The 24690-nt window shown below is 55.0% G+C and overlaps 1 protein-coding gene across 7 annotated transcripts in view; it reads left to right on the forward strand.

Moving 5' to 3' along the window:
- The window catches only part of STK32B (serine/threonine kinase 32B), a 204760-nt gene that overhangs the window by 78302 nt on the left and 101768 nt on the right, over positions 1 to 24690 (forward strand). For all 7 annotated transcript variants that reach the window (XR_008392861.1, XM_053672497.1, XM_053672494.1 and 4 more), the window contains one exon: positions 3767 to 3918. Coding sequence is in view for 6 of the 7 variants with exons in the window: in XM_053672492.1 (XP_053528467.1) it covers positions 3767 to 3918 (152 nt within the window). In the remaining variant the exon portion in view is untranslated. The remainder of the gene's footprint in view (positions 1 to 3766; positions 3919 to 24690) is intronic.

The raw sequence follows: 24690 nt of genomic DNA on the forward strand, positions 1-24690 counted from the left end.
CATTATCATGGGGTTCACAGACCAGCGGGGGGAATGGACGGTGGATTAATGAGTAAGATGCGTGTGCCGTGGCAGGAGCCGGTCAGGGTGATGGAGGGGACAGGGAGCAGGGGGCTGAGGAGGCGTTGGCTCTCTCGCACCGGGTGCTCCCCCGTGAGGGGACCTGTGAGCGGAGCCTAAGCAGGTGAGGGCCCACGACCATGGGCACAGGGGGAAGACTGTCACTGTCACAGGGACGGCACAGAGGCCAGGCCAGGGCCGGGGGAGAGTAACAGGTGGGCCAGGCTAGGGAGGGCCCATGACCCACGGGGAGGGTTTTTGCCTCCGAGCGTCGTTTGTTTATCCCGTTGAACCGTGAGTTCTGGGGGGCCTGTCCCATCCTCTGGGGGGCCTGTCCCATCCTCAGGATGTCATTCAAGAAATGCTCGCTCATCCAAGTGAGTTATTTTTTCGAGGCCAACTGTTTTATCTTAATTAAATTTTTTCCTTAAAGATAGTTGGTGTACGAGCTGATATTGGCTATATTAGTTTCAGTTGTACTACAGTGTAGTGATTTGATACTTTTATACCTTCCAGTGTCATCACCCTAATAATTCTAGTAATGACCTGTCACGGTGCTAACTTACGGCAATATTATTGATGGCATGCCCCTCCCGCTTTCCCCCATCCCCCAACCCTGCCTTCGGGTGACCGCCCTTTGGGTCTCTGTTTCTGTGAGGCCAGCTTTTGCCCGCCCCAGTGAGGCCGCCATTGATCAGATCCCACGCGGGCTTTGCATGCTGTGAAAAATCGCCCTGCACCTTGTGCATCAGATGCGCTCAGCAGCAAGAAGCAGAAAACCTACTTTGCCGTGGCTTAAACAAAGAGGGGGTTACTTTTCTCACCTAAAAAGAAGTGGGAAGGTAGGTGGCTCCATGGTAACAGGTTCAGCGTCTCTGAGATGCTCTTGGCCTCATGGTCATAAGGGGCTGCTGCAGCTCCAGACATTACGTGCATGTTCAAGGAAGGAAAGACAAGAAAGTGGCAGAGGATAGAAACATGGACCATTTGTAGCTGTTCCCTTCTATCCAGAAAGCAGGACCTTTCCCAGAAGCCTCTAGCAGACAGACATAACCACAGTTACCTGGCCGCAGGTAGTTCCTGGACTGTGTTGCCTCCTGGAAGAAAAGCGTCATCCTGTTTCAGAAGGAGGAGGACGATGTGCTCCGGCAGTTCACAGTCACTGCCTGCAGAGACAGCGTTCCTGCCAGCTGGGGGTGTTGGAGCACTGGGCCCAGTGTGACCCCTCTCCATAGTAACCGTGTTTAATCCTGATTCCCCTCCCCCACATCGGGTGTTTCCCAGGATCTTCCTCCTGCAAACAAGCTGGTGCCTGTTAACGTCACACTCTAGCTGTTTATGCGTTCAACAGCATTTGCCAGGTGCGCCCCAGCTGGGGCTGGGGTGGGTCAGCTGAGTCAGCTGAGAGGGGGTGGTGCGGGCTGGCCCCCGGGAGGGCTCTGGAGGGACAGTGCTGGCCTTGCATCCACCTTGTTCTGGGCCCCAGCTCGACTCCGGCCTCTCTGAGGCTGGGGTCCTCAGAGCCGGCGTGCCTGAGCTGTAAAGTAGGGGTTCAAATCCCGACCACTAAGATCACTGAGGGTGCAGCCAGGCAGACTGTCCTGAAGATTCCAGCAAAGAGATTCTCAACCGGTCTGCTTGTCGGACCCTACAGGGAGCCCTTGAAAATACAGAACTCCGGCTCCTCCCAGAGCTCCGGGTGTGACGGACACCGAGGACACTCAGGCTGAGCACCAAGTCCGGCCAGAGACCCCCGGTGCCAGGGGTAAGGGTTCTCGGCACCCTCACTCTCTGCGGATGCGGGGCCCTCCCCCATTTCCGACGTGCAGTGTGCGTGCCGCAGGCTCTTTTTAGGGCAGATCCCCCGAAATCCACACTAGCTGGCATTTATTTGTTTGTCCCAATAAGTTGTAATTACTAATGATACATCAGTTCCTAAGTGAATTAGACTAATGAGGAATGTTAATTGGGTGCTTGCTTCTAGCCGCTTGGGTGGCTTTGGCCAAATTGCTCCTTCTCCGCCTCATTGGCTGTGATTTCTTGCGGAAAGGCTCTAGGCCGCCCAGCTGAGGTGTGGGGGTGCCCCTGGGGACCCACCTCTGGGGTTGCAACATCGAGTGCTCCTGGGACCCGTGCCATGTGGCCTGCTGGTGAGCAGTGCTGGTGACCCTCTGGAACCACCGGTCCTGAGCTCAGGAGACCGAAATGCGGCTGTGGTTGGCGGATCCCTCCGTCACGTGGTTGCCATCACATGGTCGCCATCACATGGTCGTTGCAGGAACGGATCTGGGAGGGACAGAAGCCCCTCCTCCACACAGTGAACTCCGGGCAGTGAGGTCTGCCACCCTGCTGGCGGCCACACGGGCCTGGTGGACCCGGTGTAAGTGACATTCCAGTTCTCCAGCTGCGGGCTTCTCTCTCTTTACTTGTAAACCCAAACTTCCGAGCTCTGTCCTACATCCTGTACCAACTGCCCTTTTTACAGCTTGGACAGAAGTCAGACTCGGAAGGGCTCTTCAGATATCCTGAGCACCACTTCAAAAGTGGGAATTCTTACTCGATCTTGAAGGGTCTCTTCTAATTCCTCCCCATCTCTGAGCTGCTGTGGGGTCACCCTCCTCCGGCTCCTCCCCGGGAGGCAAGAGCCACCTGGGCCCATGGTCATCACCGAGGAGAGTCAGGGACTCGGAACCAGGGCGTCTTGTGGGCGTGGGAGGAAGCGTCACAGGTGGAAAGTGGGGGCTGGGGAGGCGGAGTCGGGGATTGAGCCCTGAGATGAGAGGGAGGCGTGAGTTCCTGCGGAGACCCCTCCGGCCATCAGTCCTGCTGCCCCCAGTGAGGGAGTCGCTCAGAAGTCAGACCCTCCTGGGCTTGAACCTCTGCCCTGCCACTCAACAGCTTGTGGAGCTGTGGGCAAGTTCAATGGCCCCTGGGGGCTGCCACCTCTTCGTCCTCGAGGGAAGAGGATGCTTTATTCCTCAGGGTCTTGTGGAGACTGAGTGAGGTAAAGGAGACAGTTTGCTCAGCATCTGGCCTGAGTGAAGCACTCAGTCCACAGAGCCACTGTCACCGCTGTCACTGCCGTCACCGCCCTCCAACTTCTCCTGGGCTCCTGCCTCGGCCTCGAGCCTTCATTTGGGCTTTCACAGGAGCAGCTCCGGGGCAAGGATGCAAATTCAGGAGCAGGAGCAGTGGGCACGTGAAGACAGGTGTACAGTGTCAGGGGAGGACGGGCAGGAAGGCTGCCTGTACAGGGGGTGCCCCCAAGCCAGTCACCCCCGTGGGCACACTCAGACTCTGGGAGCCCCAGACTTACCCTGCTGGATGGCCAAGGGGCCTGGGGCTAGTGGCCCAAGTCCCAGTGTGGGTCAGGCTTTGCTCCTTCCACCTCAGTGAACCCTCCGGCCCTGCCGGCCTATTTCAAGGCCTGCAGAGGGGGCCCCCTGGCGGTCCCTCCATCTCCTGTGTACCGGCTCCTTCTCCAGCACCCATACTGGCCGAGGTCAGGGGTAAATATCAGATAAGCAGGCAAATCCGATGCAACCTCGCCACGTCTCAGGTGCGGGGACCTGCAGGCGTGGCCAGAGCTGCTCCGCGGGCAGGTTTCAGAACAGAGACTTGAACCCCCAAGCAGAACAGCAGTGAGGGCTGATCTTTTTTTCTTTTTCAATGTCAGCCTGAGCGTTCTCCCATTGCTGTCACTCAGGTATGCATCGTGCAGAAGCGAGACACGAAGAAGATGTACGCGATGAAGTACATGAACAAGCAGAAATGCATCGAGAGGGATGAGGTGCGCAACGTGTTCCGGGAACTGCAGATCATGCAGGGGCTGGAGCACCCCTTCCTGGTCAACCTGTGGTGAGTAGCCCCGCCCCCAGCCTGCAAACCCCGCCCCCAGCCTGCAAAACCCTGTCCTGGGGCAGCTGACGCCAGTGTGGCTCTGCGGCTCTGCGGTAGGCATCCTCTGGGCTGTGAAGAGAAAGGAGTGTGCTTTTCCGGGTTCAAACACACCTGTGGATATTTTGCAGAGTATATTTTGTGATGAGTAGTTTTTTAAAGTACATTTTCTGATGATGAAATCTTTAAACGTATGCCTAATTTAAATTTTAATTGTTTTCGTACCTGATGAGTCAGAGTTTAAGATAAATTAGAGGCAATTTTGTCCATCTGAGAACATGTGGGGTGTGGTAAGAGAATGCCAAACACAGTCTTCCATGGGGGACTGTGGAGGGGCTCCGGGCAGCAGAGTCGCCTGCTGTGTCTGAGACGAGAATGAATGCACAGGCGACAACAACCCTGTGTGGAAAAAGGGAACAGGCACGACCACTCTCTCACGGGGAGAGTGCCTATGGTGCCTCAGCCACTCCCTCAAGAGGGGAGCGCCCCCACCCTTGCCTAGACAGGCTTTTACTGTTTTTCTTGGGTCTTACATCAGAGAAAGATTTATTATCTATTACATAGAATATTATTGTCTACATTTTAGGTACAATCTAGGAAATGAAAATAACATGCAGAGGGGAATGGCGATGAGCTGATTAGCTCTGTCCTTGTGCAAATTCACACAGGCTTTGGAAGTTACCTTGAAGATAGATAATACACATTTGTTGTTTTAAACCGGGGTGATGGAGTTTTAGCAAGAGCAAGCCATAACAGTCCGTCTGCATTTTCTAGGCCTGATTCCCACAGGAAAACTCGGTTTGAAGGTCTGGCTCCTGCCCACCACTTCTGTAGGTTTTCCATACAGAGCTGGGTCACATTTGCCAGACCAAGACAAACCGGTTCACTACAGGGGCCTTTTTACAAAATCACACCCATAGTGCCGATAGTAAGAAGGATTTGGGACGGCACCCTAAATTCCAAGTGCTGAATCCAGCCCACATGGCCTGCTGGATCCATGTTCTGGAACCTTCTCTCCATCCTTAGTTATTATCTTTGCTTTAAATTTGCATCTAAGAAACGCCACCCTGCTGGTGGTTCTCTGCCGCTGGGCCTTTGCACGGGACATAGCCTCCTCCCGAAACTCCCACCTCCCCTGGCTCCCCAGCTTCCACTAACCAAACCCCGTGTGTGCCTTTCGTCCAGCTTATGCAGGACTTAGGCCAGGAGCCTTGAAGAGCAAGGGCTGCTCCTTGGAGCAGTCTCAGCCAGGCTGGTGGCCCTGGCCGAATGTCTCCTGAGCTGGGTTTTGTTGAAGGGACAGGGCAGACTATTCTAGGAAACGAATTCTGTTTCATTCTGGCCTCAGTGGACTAATCATTGATCACTGATCTTCAGAGCATTAGAGCGGACCCGATGGGAAAGTCTAGTCTGGCCCATTTTCCTGATGTCACCGGTTGTTTCGACTGCTCTCTGCAGAAGCACCCTGAACAGAGGGTGCTGGAACAAGGAGGGACACGGATCGTCCTGCCTGGGGAAACCCAGGGGTGCCTGGCAGACGCTGCAGCTTTAGGCATTTCCATGGGGAAACCCATCCGTGTGTTACTAGAGTCTGGGAAGGAAGGGCAAGTTCGTCATGTCCCAGGCAGTGGCCCAAACATTTCAGCCATTTGAGGGAAATAAACCCCTTTGTGTTTTCATTGCTGTGCAAGGGGACTTTTTAAAATACATTTCTAACCACCGAAGCAACCTACGTTCATTGCAAAGTTCAGAAAATGAAATACCAAAGAAGGTGACAATGACCCAGAATCCTCCCACCCCTCGATCACTGTAGCAGCGATATGCAAACATGCAGAACATTTTATACCCTGCTCTTTCAAACTAATGGTGGGTAGGAGTGTTATCTCATTGTTGCAAACTTTTTTAAAAAGTGTATTTTACTGATTATGCCATTATAGTTTTCCCAATTTCCCCCCCTTATTCTCCCTCTGCCCTGCCCCTCCAATCCCCCAGCCCTCCCCCCCACTTAGTTCATGTCCATGGGTTGTACATATAAGTTCTTTGACTCCTGTCTCCTGTACTATTCTCAGCTTCTCCCTTTCTACTTGTGCCTACCAATTATGCTTCTTATTCCCTGTACATTTTCCCCACCACTCTCTCTGCCCCCTCCCCACTGAAAACCCTCCATGTGATCTCCATGTCTCTGATTCTGTTCCTGTTCTAATTGTTTGCTTAGTTAGTTAGTTTGTTTGTTTGTTTAGGTTCAGTTGTTGATAGTTGTGAGTTTGTTGTCATTTTACTGTTCATAGTTTTTGATCTTCTTCTATTTCTTAGATAAGTCCCTTTAACATTTCATATAATAAGGGCTTGGTGATGGTGAACTCCTTTAACTTGACCTTATCTGGGAAGTACTTTATCTGCCCTTTCATTCTAAATGAAAGCTTTGCTGGATAGTCATGGATGTAGGTCCTTGCCTTTCATGACTTGGAATACTTCTTTCCAGCCCCTTCTTGCCTGCAAGGTCTCTTTAGAAAAATCAGCTGATAGTCTTATGGGAACTCCTTTGTAGATAACTGTCTCCTTTTCTCTCGCTGCTTTTAAGATTCTCTCTTCATCTTTAATCTTGGGTAATTTAATGATGATGTGCCTTGGTGTGTTCCTCTTTGGATTCAATTTCTTTGGGACTCTCTGGGCTTCCTGGAAATCTATTTCCTTCACCAGATTGGGGAAGTTTTCCTTCATTATTTCTTCAAATAAGTTTTCAACTTCTCGCTCTTGTTCTTCTCCTTCTGGTACCCCTATGATTTGGATGTTGGAATATTTAAAGTTGTCCTAGGGTTTCCTAAGCTTCTCCTCATTTTTTAAAAATTCTTGTTTCTTCATTCTGCTCTGGTTGGATGTTTGTTTCTCCCTTTTGTTCCAAATCATTAATTTGAGTCCTGGTTCCCTTCCCTTCTCTGTTGGTTCCCTGTATGTTTTGCTTTATTTCACTTTGGGTTCCTTCATTCTCTGACCCTACTCAACCATTTCCGTGAGCATCCTGATTAGCATTGTTTTGAACTCTGCATCTAATAGGTTGGCTCTCTCTTCATCGCTTATCTCTTTTTCTGGAGTTTTGATTTGTTCTTTCATTTGGGCCGTATTTCCTCCTCTTGGCTCATCGGTTATGTTGTAAGGGGGGCGGGGCCTTAGGTGTTCACCTGGATGAGCCAACCCTCCTTGCTGTGTTGTGGTGCTGTCGGTCTGGTGACTGTTTCTTTAACTCCATGGTTGTCAGAGTTCTAGGCAGTTTAATTTTCTGGCACTTCTGTTTTTTTATTGTTTTTACATTGGTTGTCATCTTCCTTTTGGTTGTGCGAGGAAGCGAAGGGTTTCTACCTATACCTCCATCTTGGCTGGAACTCCTGGAATTATTACTGCAGACTTTCAGTAAATCCTTTCTAATGGCTACGTAACGTTCTGCCTGGAGAAGTTCGGTGAGATGGCGAACTGTAGTCCCGTCACAGAGGTTACTTGGCTGTTTCTAACGATCTTGCCCTTGTATGTAACGCTGCAGGGAAGGTCTGCGAGCCTGAACTTTCCCGGGGGAGGGTCCTCAGAGTGGGCAGGGGGCTGGGTGCACCCCGGGCTGTGCCACGTGCTGAAGGAGGGGGTTCCGTTGGAGTGGTCCCTCCTTCGGCAGCGGTATGGGTGTTTCATTCACGGTCTCCAAGACACCAACCGCTGAATGACAGATGTCCCTTCATTCCATGAAAGTGCTGGGTGGGTAAATAAGACCCTTTGTAGACGTTGGCCCCCGATGGTGTGATGTTTCTGTGGTTGGCGGGGGGGGGGGCGCCTGTAGCTTGATTTTGGGTACATATATGTTTGCATATATATTGTAATGGATGGGTGGTAGATAGATGATAGGTGGATGACAGATGGGTGGTAGGAGATTGTGCCCCTTCAAGGAACAGGTGGCAGTGAGTCCTCGATCCACTGGCTGTAGCGCGTGCTCTGCAGCACAGGGCATTCATCAGGATTTATGCAGGTCTAGGGGACAAAAACTTCAACTTCCTTCAGCCCAAAGGGGAGAGTCCGGGCTTTGTGACTAAAGAGTGAGTTCTGGCCAACATGGTCTCTGGCCCCAGCATCGTCCATTGGTTTGTTTCAGGGCCGAGACACGTGGACCGCTGGCTGCTCCAGCGTCTCCTCCTGGCAGGACCGCCCCAGCAGAAGCTGAAGGTGTGGGACCTGGCTCAGGTCGCATGCCCACCCAGGAGTAGTGGGGGAAGGGGGAAGTTTGGTCCCACGTGAGTCCCAGGAACAGAGAATGAGCAGGGGGAACTCCAGAGGGAGACTGGGAGTGTTTCCAGAAACCGGCGGGGGCTGCACAGCCACACGACCGGCACCTGCTCCCCACGTGTGCCGCCCTGCGGGGTGAGGGCTTCGGGCTCCCTCACTCGGGGCGAAGCGGGGCCCGGGGCGGCCGTGTAGCCTGCCTGGGCCGCCGTGCTGCGGCCTAAGGCCTTCGGTGCTTGTGGGGAAGTGACCACTGACACTCGTTCGTCAATGATCGGTGTCACCTTGACCTTCTCAGTCCCCTAACAGCCTCTTTGCTTTCCTGGTACTGTCCTAACGTGACTGTCCCCATTTTACAGGTGGGGCAACTCACAGCACCAGTAAGTGGAGGAGATGGACCTTGAATCCAGGCTGTCGGGCTTCATGGCGCCCCCCCCCCCACTGCACGGAGCCCCTGCTGTCTGCCTCCCCGCCACCCCGTGGGATGGGAGCACAATGAGAAATTGCTTGTCAGGCTCTAAGGGCACCGCCGCCTTGTATCCATTACCTGCCAGCTCTGCACGTCCTTGTGTGGCAGGTGAGGGATCGGCACACACCGATCCCTTGGGAACCCTGGCTCGGCACCTTCTTGCGCCTGCTTTGGCTGACAGGATCCGTAGCAGGCCGGGTGAGGGCTGGGCAAAGGCCGGGCATGGGTTGCTTTCGTGACCATTTTGTCTCTAAAGAGTGAGTGACGGCCGCCCCAAGCCCCGGGTGGTCCAAGTTGGCTCATCGAGAGATGTATTTGTTACCTGTTCCTATGCAAAGCTGCTTTGTACTCCTCTTGAGCTTCTGACAATGAGGGTGAAGGAGGGAGGGAAAAATTCCGACCTGTGCGGGGAGTGTGTGGGTGGGAGCCCTGGGGGGGCAGCAAGTGGGGCCCCTTAAGCACTCCGGCTCTAAGGGCGGCCCCCACTCCTCCAGTCCGGCTCTGTGTCCTCTGGGCCACGAGGCTGCAGGACACTGAATGGGGCCCCCACCCCATCCGAGTGTTGAAGCCCTGACCTAACTCCCGCCGTGACCGAGTCTGGAGGCAGGTCTCCAGGCCGTTGTCGAGGTTAGTGGAGGGGCCGCTCCATGTAGCGGTGCTGTGAGGACCACACGGGGCAGTAGAAAGCAGATGCCCTGGCTCGGGCCTGGGGTGACCCCCGCACCCAGGACCTCCCTGGGGTTGCCGTTATGAAACCTTCGGATGGGTGATTTGCCGTCCCATTGCCGTCTGGCAGTGGACATGCGGACGGCTGGCTTTGAGCGAAGAGTCTCGGGTTTTTAGTACCGGAGTTTGACCCCAGTTAAACGGCAGTGGGCCGGTATTCCACGGGAGTTCTCAGACTGTGTTTCCAAAGTCCATTCCTACTTCTCTGACTGGGTATAGTTACCTGACTAGCTGTTAAAATGTTTTGTTTAAAACTGGGCACAGGTTTGCCCACCCAGCTGATCACTGAGGTCACTGTGGGCATGGCTACCTGGCAGAACTAGGTGGCAACAGACACCTGGAATCAGTTTAAACAGTTCACATAGCAAGTGCATGTTTCTAGAACCTTCCCTGAGTCCCAATGGACAGAGTCAATATGTCACTCCAGGCCAAGACAGAACCACTTACATTAGTGGCTAATATTTGTTTAAGGCACTGAGACCCTTGATTAAAATAAAACTGTATAGGGTGTTTGAAGGTGCCACTGAGTGGGCTGAAGGTGGGGGCAGGTGGGAGGGGTCGGGGGGGAGGATAGACACCAGAAGCCCCGGGGAATCCTGGGTGAAGGATAGAAGTCCTTCTGTCCTGACAAAAAGTCACCAGGGGCTGAGCAGCCACATTTCTGTAAAAAGAATCGTCCTTGGCCTTGACCACCGCTGTAGCCTCCCAGGTGGGTCCACACTCAGCAGCCGTCTGTCACCTGCACGCCCCACAGAGGGTACCTCCATCAGGTCAGGCCTCCACAGCACAGAGCCGTAGATGGGCTGTAGATGGGGTGCTAAGACAGTGCACCCCTGTTTGTCATGAATCTGAGGGCTGGGGGTCTGAGGTCAGGGGCCCAGCGCAGTTGGGTTCTGAAGCCGACCCTCCTCCTGGCCCCTGGTGTGAGCGAGGCTGTCTCCTTGTGTGAACTTCTGTGGGGGAGAGAGAGGGAACTGTCTGGTCTGCCCTTAAAAGGACACTAATCCCCTGCGGAGGGCCCCACCCTCATGCCCGATCACCTCCCAACAGCCCCCCTCACACGGGGAACTGGGGCTCCAATATGGGGATTTTTGCAGGACACAAACATTTAGCCCGTAGCACAGGGATAACGGTGCCGCACTGCAAACCGGAGCCCGCCCCTCTGCTGCGTGGACCCCTGCAGTGGCTCCCGAAGCGCGCAGAGTCAGCGTCTCCCCTCCTGACCCCACCCCTGCCACCTACCGTGGTGGTGCGTTTCTGTCCAACCATGCTACCCGATGCTGCCCGTCACTGACCTCGCTGTGCGCATCTCCCCGGGCCTTTGCGCCTGCTGCTCCTTCTGCCCAGACGCTGGCTCCCCTCGGCTCGCTGCTCATCTTCCCACAAGTGTTCATCTAGTAAATGCGTATTTACGGGACTCTTACATGGTGCCCGGCTGTGCCTTGACCGGGCATTGCCCCTCCGCCAGGCGTCCTGGGGACTGCCTTCCGCACCGCTGCCCACAGGCCTTTCTGCCGGACCCATTACCCTGCGAGGCGGCTCGGTCCCCTCTGTCCATCTGCCTCTCTGTTTCCTCCATTAGTAGGGAGCCGCTTGGGGGATGGGACCACCCCCTACTCATGTCCGTATTCCCAGCATCAGACATTCGAGAAGTTAGTTCATTCAGCCTTTGTAAAGGGCTTACAATATGCCAACCGCAGTGTGAGACGTTGGCCCAGTGAAGGAGGGGGACCATCCTGCCCCATCTTTACAGAGCTCACAGGTGACAAAGGACAGATCCTAAACCCACACTGGATTCTGGTTCTTGGCTCTCTGGCTCACATCTTGTAGTCACTGTCCTTTCAGTTCTGGGGTACATTGAAAATATGTGGAGCCCTGGTTGGTGTAGCTCAGTGGATTGAGCGCGGGCCTGCGAACCAGAGGATCTCAGTTTGATTCCCAGTCAGGGCACATGTCTGGGATGCAGGCCAGGTCCCAGCAGGGGACGCGTGAGAGGCAACCACACATTGATGTTTCTCCCCCTCTCTTCTTCCCTTCCCCTCTAAAGATAAATAAATAAAATCTCTAAAAAAAAGAAAATATGTAGAGATTACAAATATGTATTCTAACATGTTTTGGGAGCCAGGTGATGCCCTGGTCCACCCCCAGCACAGAGACAGGAAATACTGGTGTGGTTTTTCTGATTCCAGTTAGTAATGACTTCATCTGTCCACATCACCATGGTAACCCCTTAATGAAAGGGGACAGGAGGTGATGCCTTCTCATCCAGGGTCCTGTTTTTGTCCTTTACTATTCCAGGATTTGTTAATGTCACTGGTAACTTCAGCTTCTGCTTTTAAAATGCCAGCTTTCCCAATTTTGTTTTTAAGTGACATAGGTTCGTTACTCTCCAGAGGACGGGGTGGGGCGTGTGCATGGACTGGAAGGTACCTCAGCCTGCTCTCTGCACCCGGGGTCCGCTGTGTGAGGAGGACATAGGGCTGAGCAAAACCAGGGCTCAGGGCCGGGGATCAGACCAGGGGATTGGCCGTGGTGCATGAGACAGTTCCTGTGGATGATTGGGGGGGGCAGCTGTCAATCAAGGAGGGTGTGGGGTTTGCCCCAGGTCATGTGGGAGAACCAGAACTCACTTCTGCCCCCTCCCCCCCATCTTTGGGGTGCTCTGCTGCCCTGTCTTCTGCCCCCACATGACACCTTCTTGTGCCCCTTTCTCTGGCTGCTCCTTCCTCTTGCCCCCCCAGGAGTGTTTCTGTAGCTGGGCCCCCCTTAGTCCCTGGGGAATTATTCAGTCCACCCCTGTGCCTCACTATGAGGCACTCCTTCCGTGCCTCATAGTGGTGGCAGCACCGCCATTTGTGGGTCACCGCGGTGCCCGGCTCTGCCGCGATGTCGTACTGATTCATCTTCGGAGTCGTCTTGCAAGGTGGGCATTGCTGCCCCCAGTTTGCAGGTGGAAGATCAGTGGGTGAAATGATCTGCACGAGGGCCCGTTGCTGACAAGGGGCAGCACTGGGTTTGAAGCAGTGACGTGCCGGGGTTGCCTAACAGCCAGCTCTCCAAGGAGACGAGACCCTGGTGCGGCGGGTTTGCAAGGCGTAGATGCTCTCCCCGTGTCTGCCCCAGACTCTGTGGGTGTCCCGCCCAAAATTCGTGTGTTGAAACTGAGCCCTAGTGTGATGATGTCAGGGGTGGGGCCCTGGGAGGTGCTTAGGTCATGAGGGTGGGGCCTCATCCCGGGGCTCAGTGCCCTTATGAACCCCAGTGAGCGCCCTCACGCCTTCGCCTGTGACGACAAGGGGAGAGACTGCAGCTGTGAACGAAGGAGGGGGCTCCAGCCACACACAGATCGGGCTGCCCCTCGGTCTGGGACTTCCAGCCTCCGGAACAGTGAGAAATGAATTTCTGCTGATTCTGAGCAACTCCGTGGTATTCCCTTCCGGCAGCCAGAAGAAAAGGTGGTGAGTTTCACAGTAGCAGCGTGGTGTTCACAGTGTGCGAAGTTACCTGGAACCTAGCAGTTCTCACGGACCGGCTCCAGCCCAGTCCTGGCAGACCTCGGTCTGACACAAGGCCTGTGTTCCCCCCAACCCAACATCTGCGAGCCCAGCCCGGGACTGGGCCTCCCCGTATGAAGGCGAGCGGAAGATGGGCCTGCCCCCCACCCCCACCCCCAGGAGAGGGGTGCTCTGAGAGAATGAACACAGAGAAGCGTGGCGACTGTGTGCTGGGCAGGACACGGAAAGCGGCAGATGCACCTTCCCTCCCTCGGAGGGTGTCCCTAGAGACCCCCAGCTTCCTCGTCTGTGGAAGGGGAACACCCCCTCCCTTGTGGGGGCCCAATCAAACGAGCCCCCGTGCAGGAAAGCCCTGTGCGACTGGTAGTTTGTGAGCAAGATGGACATTACCCGCCTCCCAAGAAGAACGCACCTGCGAATAACAGCCTGTAAACGTGGCAGACGGGTTATGAAACTGGTAGCGGGAGGCAGCGGATGCGGTGAAACCTGCGAGGACTGCAGGTGTCATGGAGGCTGTTCCACACTGGGGCGATTTGGGGCTGACTCCCACCCCGGGGCGGCACCGACCGCCTCAGCCGCAGCACACTGTGACGGAAGCACTTACCTGCTGCCGTGACCTTGAGTACGTCGGAAGCGGAGTTGTTAAAAGTCATGTGACAGTTCCCCGGTCTTGCACCTGTGTTCCTGTGGGGTCATTTCCTGCACACACTTCAGGTGTGTCCCTTCATGTCCTGCAGACCCTTGTCAGATGTGTCCTTCTGCCTGAGGTCTCTCTCCTGAGCAGCCCCTGTTTATACGCTGTGAGACTTTCCACCTTATGACACAATCTGTTTTATTTTTTATCTTGTTTACTTTCTTGGCCTGCTGCGCACGCGCGCGCGCGCGCACGCGCACACACACACACACACACACACACACACACACACGGGAAGGCTGGCTCACTCTGTGAGGGCGAGAACCCTGGTCTGCACGCCCCGCCCCCGCTGTTCCCAGCACTCAGCACCAGGGCTGGGCTGGACAACGCTCAGAAGTACCCACCGAGTGGACAGGTTGGCTGATAACGTCTTCCTCTCCCCCACCAGCCCCGTGCAGGGGGCCGCGTGGGGCCAGCGCCCCCGGGGCTTCACTCACCTGACCCACACTGACCTGGAAGCCAAACCAGAACGGGACCTTCAGCCCCCGACCCCGGCAGGCGCTCGTCTGCGCCCCGAGCGGAGGGAGTGCTGCTCGACCCCACTACGTCTGTCCCAGAGCAAGCTGGTGACTCCGGGGCGGGAAAGGGACCTTTCACTGGCCGCCGGGTCCCAGCCGTGGCGATTCTGCTCACTGACACCCCTCGGGTACGTGCCGGGTGCCTGGCACTGTGCCCCGTGCTTCCCATGGCTGTCCCATTGTTCCTCCCCAGGGCCTGTCAGGCAGGCCCTCTGCTGCTCTGTTTTAACGGGTGGGGGTGACCTCGGAGGCAGGGGGGCCCACACCCGTACAGCAGCCCACGGCCCGTGCACGTGACGTGTGCACCGGTGTCCTCCGCTCTGCACACAGTGCGCACTGCCCTCCGGCCCCGGAGTTCTTCAGTCTGTCTTTACTAAGTACCTTCGTTCAGTATGAAGTTTGCTCTGGGCACCGTGCTGAGGGGGCTGGTGGTCCGGGCAGAGCCGAGCAGACATGGCTTTGCCAAGGCCGAGTAGCTCCTTTTCCCCTCCAAACGGGGAGACTAGCAAAAATCAAGTAATTATAAAAACACGTAGAATTCAAGATTCTGCCACGTGCTGAGAGGAGGGTGCCCGGGAAGGTCTGAGACTGTGAACTGAAGGACCCTGGCGTCCCTCTGTGGCATGAGGGGGCCTCCGGAGCAGTGGCACCCAGAGGTGCCGAGCCCCAGCAGATCCCCAGGGCAGGTGCCATTACAGGCCGGGAAATGGGCTCAGCGGAGCTGAGCGAGTGACGGGCAGGGCCCACCGTCCACAGGGCTAGGCGCCAGGATCGACACCCTGCCTGTCCCCTCCAGGGCCCTCTGGCCCAGGCACTGCCTCGTTTTCCTGTCTCGCTGCTGCAGTGACGCTGTTCGTAGCTGTGAAGGGATTTTAGCGGGAAGGCAGAGCTGCCGCTGGGACTAGAGCCACGACCTGGAAACCTGACTCTTTCCTGCTGGGGTCTGCAGGTTCCCCCCCGGGTCTCCAGAGCCCATGGGGGTCCGGGAAGTCCCTGGGGATACCTGGAGGCCCATGAGGTGGACTGTGCCCAGTCCGGGCCTCTGTCCTGCCTCACGCTACATTCTCATTGTTCTGTGTTAGGGTTCTACATTTGGTTTCACTTAAGGAAGGGTTTGCTGCTTAGCCATTTTAATAGTTGGTGGCCTGGATTGTCTCTCCTGCCCTGTGAGTCTGAGATTTGACAGCACCAGGCCTGCTTCCTGGGCACAGCCAAGTGGGATGAGCAGGAGGACTGTGTGATCAAATCCAGAACACCTGGGGCTTCATGAAAGTCAAGGTCAGCTTGTGAAACTGAAGGTGCCACATTCATGGTTAAAGTGTTTGGTTCCACCTCCTTGTCAACTGCCGTGCCCCAGGCTGGGGACAGGAACTGTGGGGGACAGGAAATAAGTCCCAGGTGGCCCTCCACCAACACTGCCAGCTGTCCCCTCTGCAGCAGAGGTCACTGCGTGGAAAGCCACATGGCTGCTCTCAGAGGGTGCTGCTCAGGCAGCGGCCACTTGTGCCCCTGCAGTGAGGATAGCTTGAGAGGACAGTCAGTGACGGTGTTGGTTTAAGGGCCACGTTGCTCCCCAAGGGCAGAGTGGGGGTCTGCGAGGTCCTGAGTTCGAAAGAGGGCTGTTTTAGAAAACCCTGAGGGACCTCGAGGGCTGGTCCTTCTGCCACTGGGTCACCAGTGAGACCTCTGCGGTGCCCAGCTCGGGGGACCGGCATGTCTCCTCACCTCTCCTACTGCTAATAGCCTGGTCCCCAGGGCCCCGGAAGGTCAAGGTCAAGCCTTTTGATCTCCCCGGTCTCCCACACTATGTTCTCCTCCTGGGTAACGGGTGTTGGACAGTATTCCCAGAAGTATGCGGAGAATAAATGAACGAACGAACGAACGAATGAACATACTCTCCTTCCCAATGGCTACACCTCTATCCTGTTTCCTTGTCTGGCTGCATCAGTAACTGTTAGGATGTTATCCTTTCATTCTTGTTTTTCTAAGAGTCTGTTTATCTCTAGAATTGATTTTGAGACCTGAGAGGCCTTTGAAGAGTCATCACAGCGCTCAGACGTTTGGTTTCCTTGACCTTGGAGTATGGTTGGCCGTGCTCTCCCATTTTCCGTAAAGGCAGCCTCTTCCTCCCTGGAATGAACCCACTTTGGCATGTTTCACGGGAGAACGCGTGCTGTTTTCCAGCAGATCTCGAGGGCGACAGCAGCAGCCTCGAGAGTTCTCTGTGTTCCTGGCCTGTCAGCTCCTCTCTGACATGTGTGACTGTGCTAGGCCGTGTCATGCCGACCACTGAGGACAGACTGTCCTGCTCCCCACAGAGCGACCCCCACAACACCTCTGTGCAGTGAAGGGATGGGCCCCCCAGAGGTTACGTCTCAGAGTCAGCCATTAGCGTGACCGTGAAACTGGGTCTGCTTCCCCGATTATTTGCTTAACATGTTAACGTTACCTGGAAGTCAACACGCCAGACCGAAAGGCTTTGGAATCGTGCCGTGAGTTGCATTTCAGATGTGAGCACGGGACCAGCCATGTCTAGGAACCAGCCATGTTCACCACCTCCTGGCCGGCCAGTGGGACGGAGGGAAAGAGACGGCCCCTCGGAGTTTTTCCTGCGTGTGTCTTTGATTCCCTGTGAGGCTGATTTGTGCTTGTAGACAATTACTGGCCATTAGTTCAGTGAGTCTCTGAACGAATATTTCAGTAGCGGTTAGACTTCGCCATCTGGGGGAACGATCAGTGCGGCAGGCATGGCGGGAGAAGCGGAGCCCGCACATACCCGGCCCCACGGTCCGTGTCTCATCTGATAGTCCAGGTATTGCTGTCACCCTGTGTCCAGAGGGAGAAGCAGGAGCACGAGGAGCAGGGAGAAGGAGCCGCAGGCGGAGGGGCACACGAGCCAAGGAGTGGGAGCGGGGCCTTCATGTCCAGCCCAAACGCCGTGTCCTCGCCTTGCACTGAGGTGGTGCAGGTTGCACGGGAGACACAAGGGCAGATGGGGTGTCGGGCTGGTTCAGAATTCCTGCCGTGCACAGCGTTTATGCAGAGGTGGCTAATCTTGTCTTTCCCTTCTAATTATACGCTTCTGAATGAGGTGCAGTGGAAAGGAAAATCAGTCTAAACCACTCTGACAATTTCCATTTTATCCACACCCTTGAGGTCTGCACCGGGAGTAATGAGATTTCTGATGAACCAGGAGCCAGACGCAGGTTTTGTGTCTGCATTTTAATCTCGGAGGAGCCCTGGGTGTGACGGAGGTGGCTTGCGGGACATTGTACTTCACACTGGTGACATAGGTTACCCCTTTCAGCCACAAGCCCAGCTAAAGGCAGGGCCTGCAATGAGTGTCCCTTTAACTAACGCTGCAGGCTGGTTATTTGTACAGAAACAGCCCACGCGAGGCAGGTAGGTCAACATCGTGCAGAAGGTGGAAAGCCTAATAAAGTGTAGACAGGAGCGGTGCCACGGGGACCTACTTTAACGAATATGTTAAGTGTTTGTCATTAGCATATCTCTGTTGCCATGTGCTAATGTGTTCCTGAATATTTGCACACCTATTGGTGCCTCTGATCTTGCTGACATTATAAAGCAGCCCCTCAAATGCTTCTCTGAATTACCACGTTTCCAAATTAGTGGAGCCCACCATAAAGAGATTTCATTCTGCTTCTTTAGATTGTATTTTCTCTTCACTCTCTTTGGTTTTTAACTTGGCTGAGCTTTACAATATGAGTTAATCCATTGACCTCACACCACGCCCCGCCCCCTGCCCCTGCCCCACCCCCTGCCCCTGCCCCGCTCCCCATGCTCAACTCCACGGAGCCTCCAGCACCAGGCGCTTTGCCTGGCTGTTCCCCTTTCCTGAGGTTCCCCCCACCCCTGCTCATTCCATGAGCTCCTACTTGAACCACAAAACCCCGCCCACCACTCATCCGTGAGGCTTTCTCTGATCCCACGGGGGTGATGCTTTTTTTTTTTAAGTTAGTGCTTGGGAGAAAAAATGTGTTTTTCCTGGGAAAGTGGAACACTTGCTCCTTCTCTTAACGAAGAGAGTGCGAGTGGCTGTGCCACCCTGTCCCCTCTGATTGACAGGCAGGTCAGAGTTAACCCTCTGCAGAGAGGCCACGTGGGGCCCTAAGAATAGAGCACCTCCTGGCAGGGAGGCCTGAGTTTGAGGGTCAGTCCCTGGCTGCTGGGCTTGGACAGTGTGTTGAGATTCTGTTGCCTCATCTGTGAAATGGGGCTACTGTCAACTTCTTAGATTTTCAATGTGAGATTTTAAAGGAGATGATGCCTGAGCTCTCCACACACTGCTCTTCAGTTCACTTCCTGCCGTTCTCTCTTCTTTTTTTAATTGCCTTGCTTTCGACTTGACATTGAAATTCCTCGGTCTCAGATCTCTTTCTATGTTTAGCATCACTTTGTTTTCTACGTTTATGTTGTAAAGCCACCTGAAGTCACTTGTGGAAGTAGCCAAGATATTCTGGAACGAGCTCTTCTATTTTTAAAGTGGCGGGAGCCCTCCCGCTGGTCTGCTGGTCCGGGAGGGGTTGTGGCACAGGGTCCTCCAACGCTTCTTCTCTCCTCGACCCGCAGGGATGCTGAGCTGGATGCCAGAGTGCCGCTTTATCAAGGTCTTGGCAGGGTCCCCACGCCTCACTGCATGGTTCTGCCACAAGCAGGTTTGGAAAGTTCAGTGTGGACTCGAGGACAAATTGGAACCTTCCACCTCCAGCTCAGATCTAGATGTGGGGATCCATGCACCCACATGTGGCTGCAGAGATAGGAGGACTCGCGGTGAACAGCCCCGAGTGTTCTCGCCCAAACTGCCCCTTGGCACTCTGACCTCTCTGAGCGACAGATCCCTGGGCTGGCTCTGCCGATACGGTGCTGGGACCCCAGTCGCCGGTCAAGTGGAGAGGACCCGGGTGTTGTTGGAAAGGCACCTGGATGACTGTGAGATGCCACCAGGCTGGAAAGTGTTCAGCTGCTCAGCCCTTCAGCGCCAAGCGGTGCAGACGGACGAATGGGTGCAGGGAGCGGTGACCAGACCCCCTCCCCTGGAACTCGCGGGTGGAGGACTAGGAGGCAGGCTCGGTTCTCGAGGGTCAGCAAATGAATGTCAGGCTCCGATCAACTAACTGGGTGGTCATTGTCTCCCCTCGGAGGGCGACGTGAGAGGGAAAAGAGACACCAGCAGCGTCCCTCAACATTCTAGAGTGGGAGGGGTGGGCCCATGGGGGGCGTCTGGGCTGAGGGTGCAGTGAGCACTCCTGCACCCCACCTGGGCCTGGGGGACCTCCGCTGTCAGTCTTTAGGAAAGTTCCCTTTGGTGCCCCTGTGCTTCTCGGTGATTGAGATGTGCATGGTCTCCTGGCCTCCCTAATAGTGTTTAAACTCCAGGGAAAGGCAAGCCAGGGAAGCAAGGTTCCCCCGGGCAGGGAACTTCGGGGGAAAGCCAGTGCGGCTGCCCGCCTCCGTGTGCTGCTCCAGCCGGTCACGGGAAACAAAGAAATCACAGAGCAGATGCAGGTGACGGGCCCGCCGCAGAACCGCACGCTTGAAACTTATGTGAGTTTATTAACCAGTATCACCCCAATAAATTTAACTTGAAAGGGAAATTAAAAAGTATATCGAGAAAGATGAAAATGAAAACACACCAACCCCGCTGTGATGCAGCGAAATCAGCTCTAGGAAGAAAGATTACAGTGGGAAGAGTCCACACTGAGAAAAAAGGGGAGTGCTCAGGTGGACCACCTGCATTTACACCCTGAGGAGTGAGAAAAAGAAGCACCAAGTTAGCAGCCGAGAGGAAGTGATACATGTCCCAGCAGAAATCGTGCAGAGATTAGAGAAACAGTAGAAAAGATCGGTGAAACTCAGAGTTGATTTTTAGAAAAGATGAATAAAATTGACAAACCTTTTGCTAGACCAAGACAAAGAGAAGAAGAAAAATAAAACTGTGGAGGGAAGGAGACAGACACCACAACTGATACGACAGAAATACAAAGAGCACAAAGACACCGTGGACGATTGTGTCTGCGGTGCTGGAGCACCTGGAAGAAATGAATGGATTCCTGGAGATACACCACCTACCGGGACTGAATCACGAAGACGGAAAATCTGGGCAGACCAGTAACAAGTAGGGAAATTAAATTAGTAATCAGAACCTCCCAATAAAGAAAATCCTAGGACCAGATGGCCCCCCTGGGGAATTCCAGCGAACACGGGAAGAATGATGCCAGTCCTTCTCAAACTCTCCCAAACACTGAAGAGGAGGGGACACTTCCAGACTCACTCTGTGAGGCCGGCGTCACCGACACCAGAGCCAGATAAGGATGCCACAAGAAGAAAGTTCTCGACACAGCACCAGCAAACCGAGTGCAACGGCACATTAAAAGTGGGATTTATTCTTGTTAGGCGACACTTGTCCCTGGGATGCAGGGATCATCCGACGTGCGAATCAATAAAGGCGGTCCACATCCGCGGAGGGAAGGATAAAAATCGCATGATGATCTCAACAGAGGCAGAGAAAGCATTAGCCAAATCAACCTCCTTTCACAGTACAATCTGTCAACAAACTAGCACAGAAGGAATACCCTGCCACACCACCAAGGCCACACGTGACAGGCCATGGCTACCAGCACACTCGGTGGTGGAACCTGGAAGCTTGTCCTGCAAGACCAGGAGGAGGACAGAGACATCCGCTCTTGGCACTGCTATCTGACGTGGTGGGGAGTCTTAGCCAGAGAGATCAGACAAGCGAGAGAAAGAGCAGGCACCCGAATCAGAATGGAAGAACTAAAATCGTCTCTGTTTGCAGATCATATAACCCTATGTAAAAAACCTTAAAGACTCACCAAAACCCATTAGAACTAATAAATTCAGTGAAGTTGCACAATATAAAACCAACGTACAAAAATCAGATGCATCCCTATACAGTAGCAACAAACTATTTGAAAAAGAAGTTAAGCACCGGAAGCAGTAACATACTAAGGATGAACTTAACCCAGGGTCTGACACATCTCCGCACCGGAAGCTGTCCGTCATTCACGAGACACGGGTACGTGTCCTGCGGCTGTGCACTGGCAGCCGTGCTATTGTTACCATGTCCAGGAGGTCACACCTTCACAGGTGGCCCTGTAGCCAGTGGCGGAGGGTCCCAGGACTGGGAGAGCCCTGCTTTCTTGCCCTGATGTGTCCTCCAGCGCCCCCCACCCTGGATCGGGGTGACGTCACCTCCTTGCCTCCCTGTCCTGCTGGTCTCCGGGGGATCGCCCCTTCTGGAGTCACTCGCTGATGAGTCCTCATCGCGGTCTGCGTCTGCGTCTGCGTCTGCCTCTGCCTCTTCCTCTGGGTCTGCGAAGGCCCGGCCGAGACAGGTGCACGTCTGAGAGGGTGGAGCTACGGAACTCCGGAGCTGGACGCAGCCCTGGGAGTTAACCAGGGGACAGACCATAATAAATAACCCATAATTCAGTTCGGGGACATTGCATCAGACATGTGCTCTGTGCTGGGACTGTGCTGGGCTGCGGATGGGGACACTGAGGCCTGGAGACGGGCCATGGGCCACAGAGCAGAGGGGGCGACAGGACAGGAACCCAGTCTTCTCGCTCTGGGGCGAAATGTCAGTCTTGGCCCTGGTTCTTCCTTCTTTCTGTTGGGCCTCTGGTAGCTGTGGGCAGGGTGGGAGCTCTTGAGGTGCCACCCTCTTGGCCTCCCCTCCCCCACCCTCTGCAAAGACAAGGGGGGAACCTGGCATGTGGCGACACAGAGGAGGAGCCATCTCGGCAGTGGCTGGAGCCTTCGGGGCCACTCTGCCCCACGTCTCTGGTGACGGGAGGGGCGGTGTTTCATTGTGGTCCAGCTGTAATTTTGAGGTGTGGGCTTGGAGGGGTGAGGTGATTGGGGGAGGTGATGGCAGTGGTAAGTGGCTATGTGTGTCCAGGTGGCTCATCTGGGGACATCCAGGCTTGTGCAGAGCTCTGTCCTCTGTTCTGGGCCCTCAGGACAAGCCGGCTACCTTTGAGGGACTCCCCCCCATCACTCTTGCTCCCTACCTGCCACTGTCATTAGATACTGGGACAATATCTAATAGGGCAACGGATGGAAGAGGCAGCTCAGCCGGCTCTGACTCAGGCCACCAGGGTGGTCTCTGCCTCGGTCCAGAGGAGAGTCTCAGCCCCAGGCAGCCCAGCTCGGTCCAGCCAGCTCAAATGGGGCCCAGACCTCCCAGCTGGGGACTGGGTGCAAGTCTTACAGGGCTGAACCAGTTGACTCACTCTGGAGTGCCCCTTTGCCCCCCAGGTCGATGCCAATGACAGAGAGCCAGTTAAAGGTTCTGGTCCAGTATCTTCTCACTTCATCATGCCCGGCTGACCCACCAACCACCTTCTGTTCCGGTGAGGGCTGTGATGTTTTTCTCTTATCATAATCCACCAGAATCTTCCTTTGACCCTGACTTCCCCTCCGCAGAAGAGGGCCTGGCAGGCGGGCGCGCCGTGGCGTCTGTGTGTGTGTGTGTCTGCCGGAAGACTGTGTGAACTATTCACATCTGGGGTCCCCGGTTTCACTGCCGTCCCGCGGAGCTATGGTCCTTCTTGGGATCAGTACTGTGGTCCTAGTTCACGGTGGCTCTTGCTGGGAGAGGTCACCACAGTCGTCCAGCCCTGAGCCGATCACAGAGGCATGTCTTCCCCCAACACGGTGGCTGCCATTCAGCAGTGGTGGCTGGTGGCCAGGCAGGTGGAGGGCTGGCAGGTGCAGGCCTCGGGCAGGGGAAGGACTGGTGGTGAGTCGCGCTCATAGGTGGGGAGTGGCGGCGGCCGTGGAGGTGATATAGAAAGGCCCGTCTGCGGGGCACTTTTATAGGCCCAGACCTGTCCTGTTCCTATGGAAACGAGACGCATTCACCAGGACCCTTCTGCGGGACAAGCCCCACCCCAGGAGGAGCTGGGGAGGGGGTTCTGGGAGAGTGCGGGGTGGGGCTCGGGCCTAGAGCACCTTCATCTCGAGTTCCCAGTCTTCTCTCCCTTCTCTTCTGCTTCTACAGACTCTTCTACTCTCTCCCCCGTAATTCTCCTCCTATCCTCCCCGCCCTGGCCAGCCACTCCCGGGGCCAAAGTGCCGTGGTGGACTCCACCCATTCTTGACGCCATCGGTCCAAGCGGCCTCAGATGTGTCCGGTTTTCAGTCCTGGTGGGATCTGCAAGCTGAGGCTTGTGGGCCATCGCTGGCACACCTTGTGTTTCCGTGGACAGGGTTTTACGGGGACACAGCTGTGCTCGTTTACCTGTGCAGTGCATGCAGCTGTGTTCACGCAACACAGGCAAAGTGGACTCGTCCTAACACAGACCTAATGGCCCACAGACACTGAGCTGCTGACACCACAGCACCTCTCCGGGCCCCTCCCATCCCCACTCTGCCTCCTCCACGTCCAGGGTCCTGGAGAACTGCGGCCCTTGCAGTTTGCCCAACACCCACCCCAGGACCCACCCACCTGGCCCAGGTTAGTGGGAGGGGCTCTTGGAGGGAAAACTGGCTTTTGCTCTGTAGCCAGTGGTAACGGGCTGGTCCTGGCTGCCCCACAGCACCGTCTGGAGACAGGGTGGAGTCTGCATCTTACCTCCAGGAAAGAGGGCTGTCATTGGGCTTTGCTGCCTGTACTGCGAGCCGGGAAAGGGGACCATGTGGCATTTGTCATATATTTGTTGCCCCCTCATCTGGACACTTCCTTTCTTTTTCTTTTCCTCCTCCCACCCATCTTCTTTTTTTCTGCAATTTCTTCCACGTACATTTATCCAAAAAGGAAGTGTTTGGGAGCTGCAGTTATATTGTAGGCACTGCGGTGTCAGTTAGGATGGGTGACGACTTGCTGCAGTAACAAACAATCCCCGGTTCTCTATAGCTTCAAACGGCAAAGTTCTCTTGGCTATTCATGCTGCAGTACATCCAGCCTGGCTTGGCCCAAGGCTCTGCTCCTTGCAGGGACCCAGCTCAACAGATTGGACGTGCACCTTGACATCTGTCCATGTCAGGGCCACAGGGAAAGAGAACTCAGCCCAGAAGTAGTTCCAGGCCTCTGTCCAGCCACAGGGGGTCAGGAAGTGTATTTCTGTCGTGTGCCTGGGAAGGAAGAGGAACTAGGTGTTGCCGAGTGGAATGAACAGTTGTCAAACACTGGTGATATGGAGACAAATAAGAACAAACCCTAGTCTGGTAGAGAGGCAAGTCTGCTGAGTGATTCACTGAGTTCCTACCTGGCACCCTGTCCTTGTTATGACATTTGCTCCCAACACTAGCCAGGAGGTGTTTTCCCACCTACCAGTGAGAAAACTGAGTCCCAGGGAGACTCAATGACCGGATTAAGGCCACTCAGCTGCTGGGACTTGCAGGAGAAGTTCTGGCTCCAAGTAAGAACTCTGGCCATCGGTACGGAGGGACCTGGAGAGCATTATGCTGAGTGAAACAGGCCAGTCAGGGGAGGATGAATACCCTGTGATTTGACTTATATGTGGAATCTAATGAGCAAAATAAACAGACAAAATAGAAACAGAC

Source organism: Artibeus jamaicensis, unplaced genomic scaffold (genome assembly GCF_021234435.1).
Source record: "Artibeus jamaicensis isolate MK-2021 breed Jamaican fruit bat unplaced genomic scaffold, CSHL_Jam_final contig_76, whole genome shotgun sequence".
In the NCBI taxonomy this organism is placed as follows: domain Eukaryota; kingdom Metazoa; phylum Chordata; class Mammalia; order Chiroptera; family Phyllostomidae; genus Artibeus; species Artibeus jamaicensis.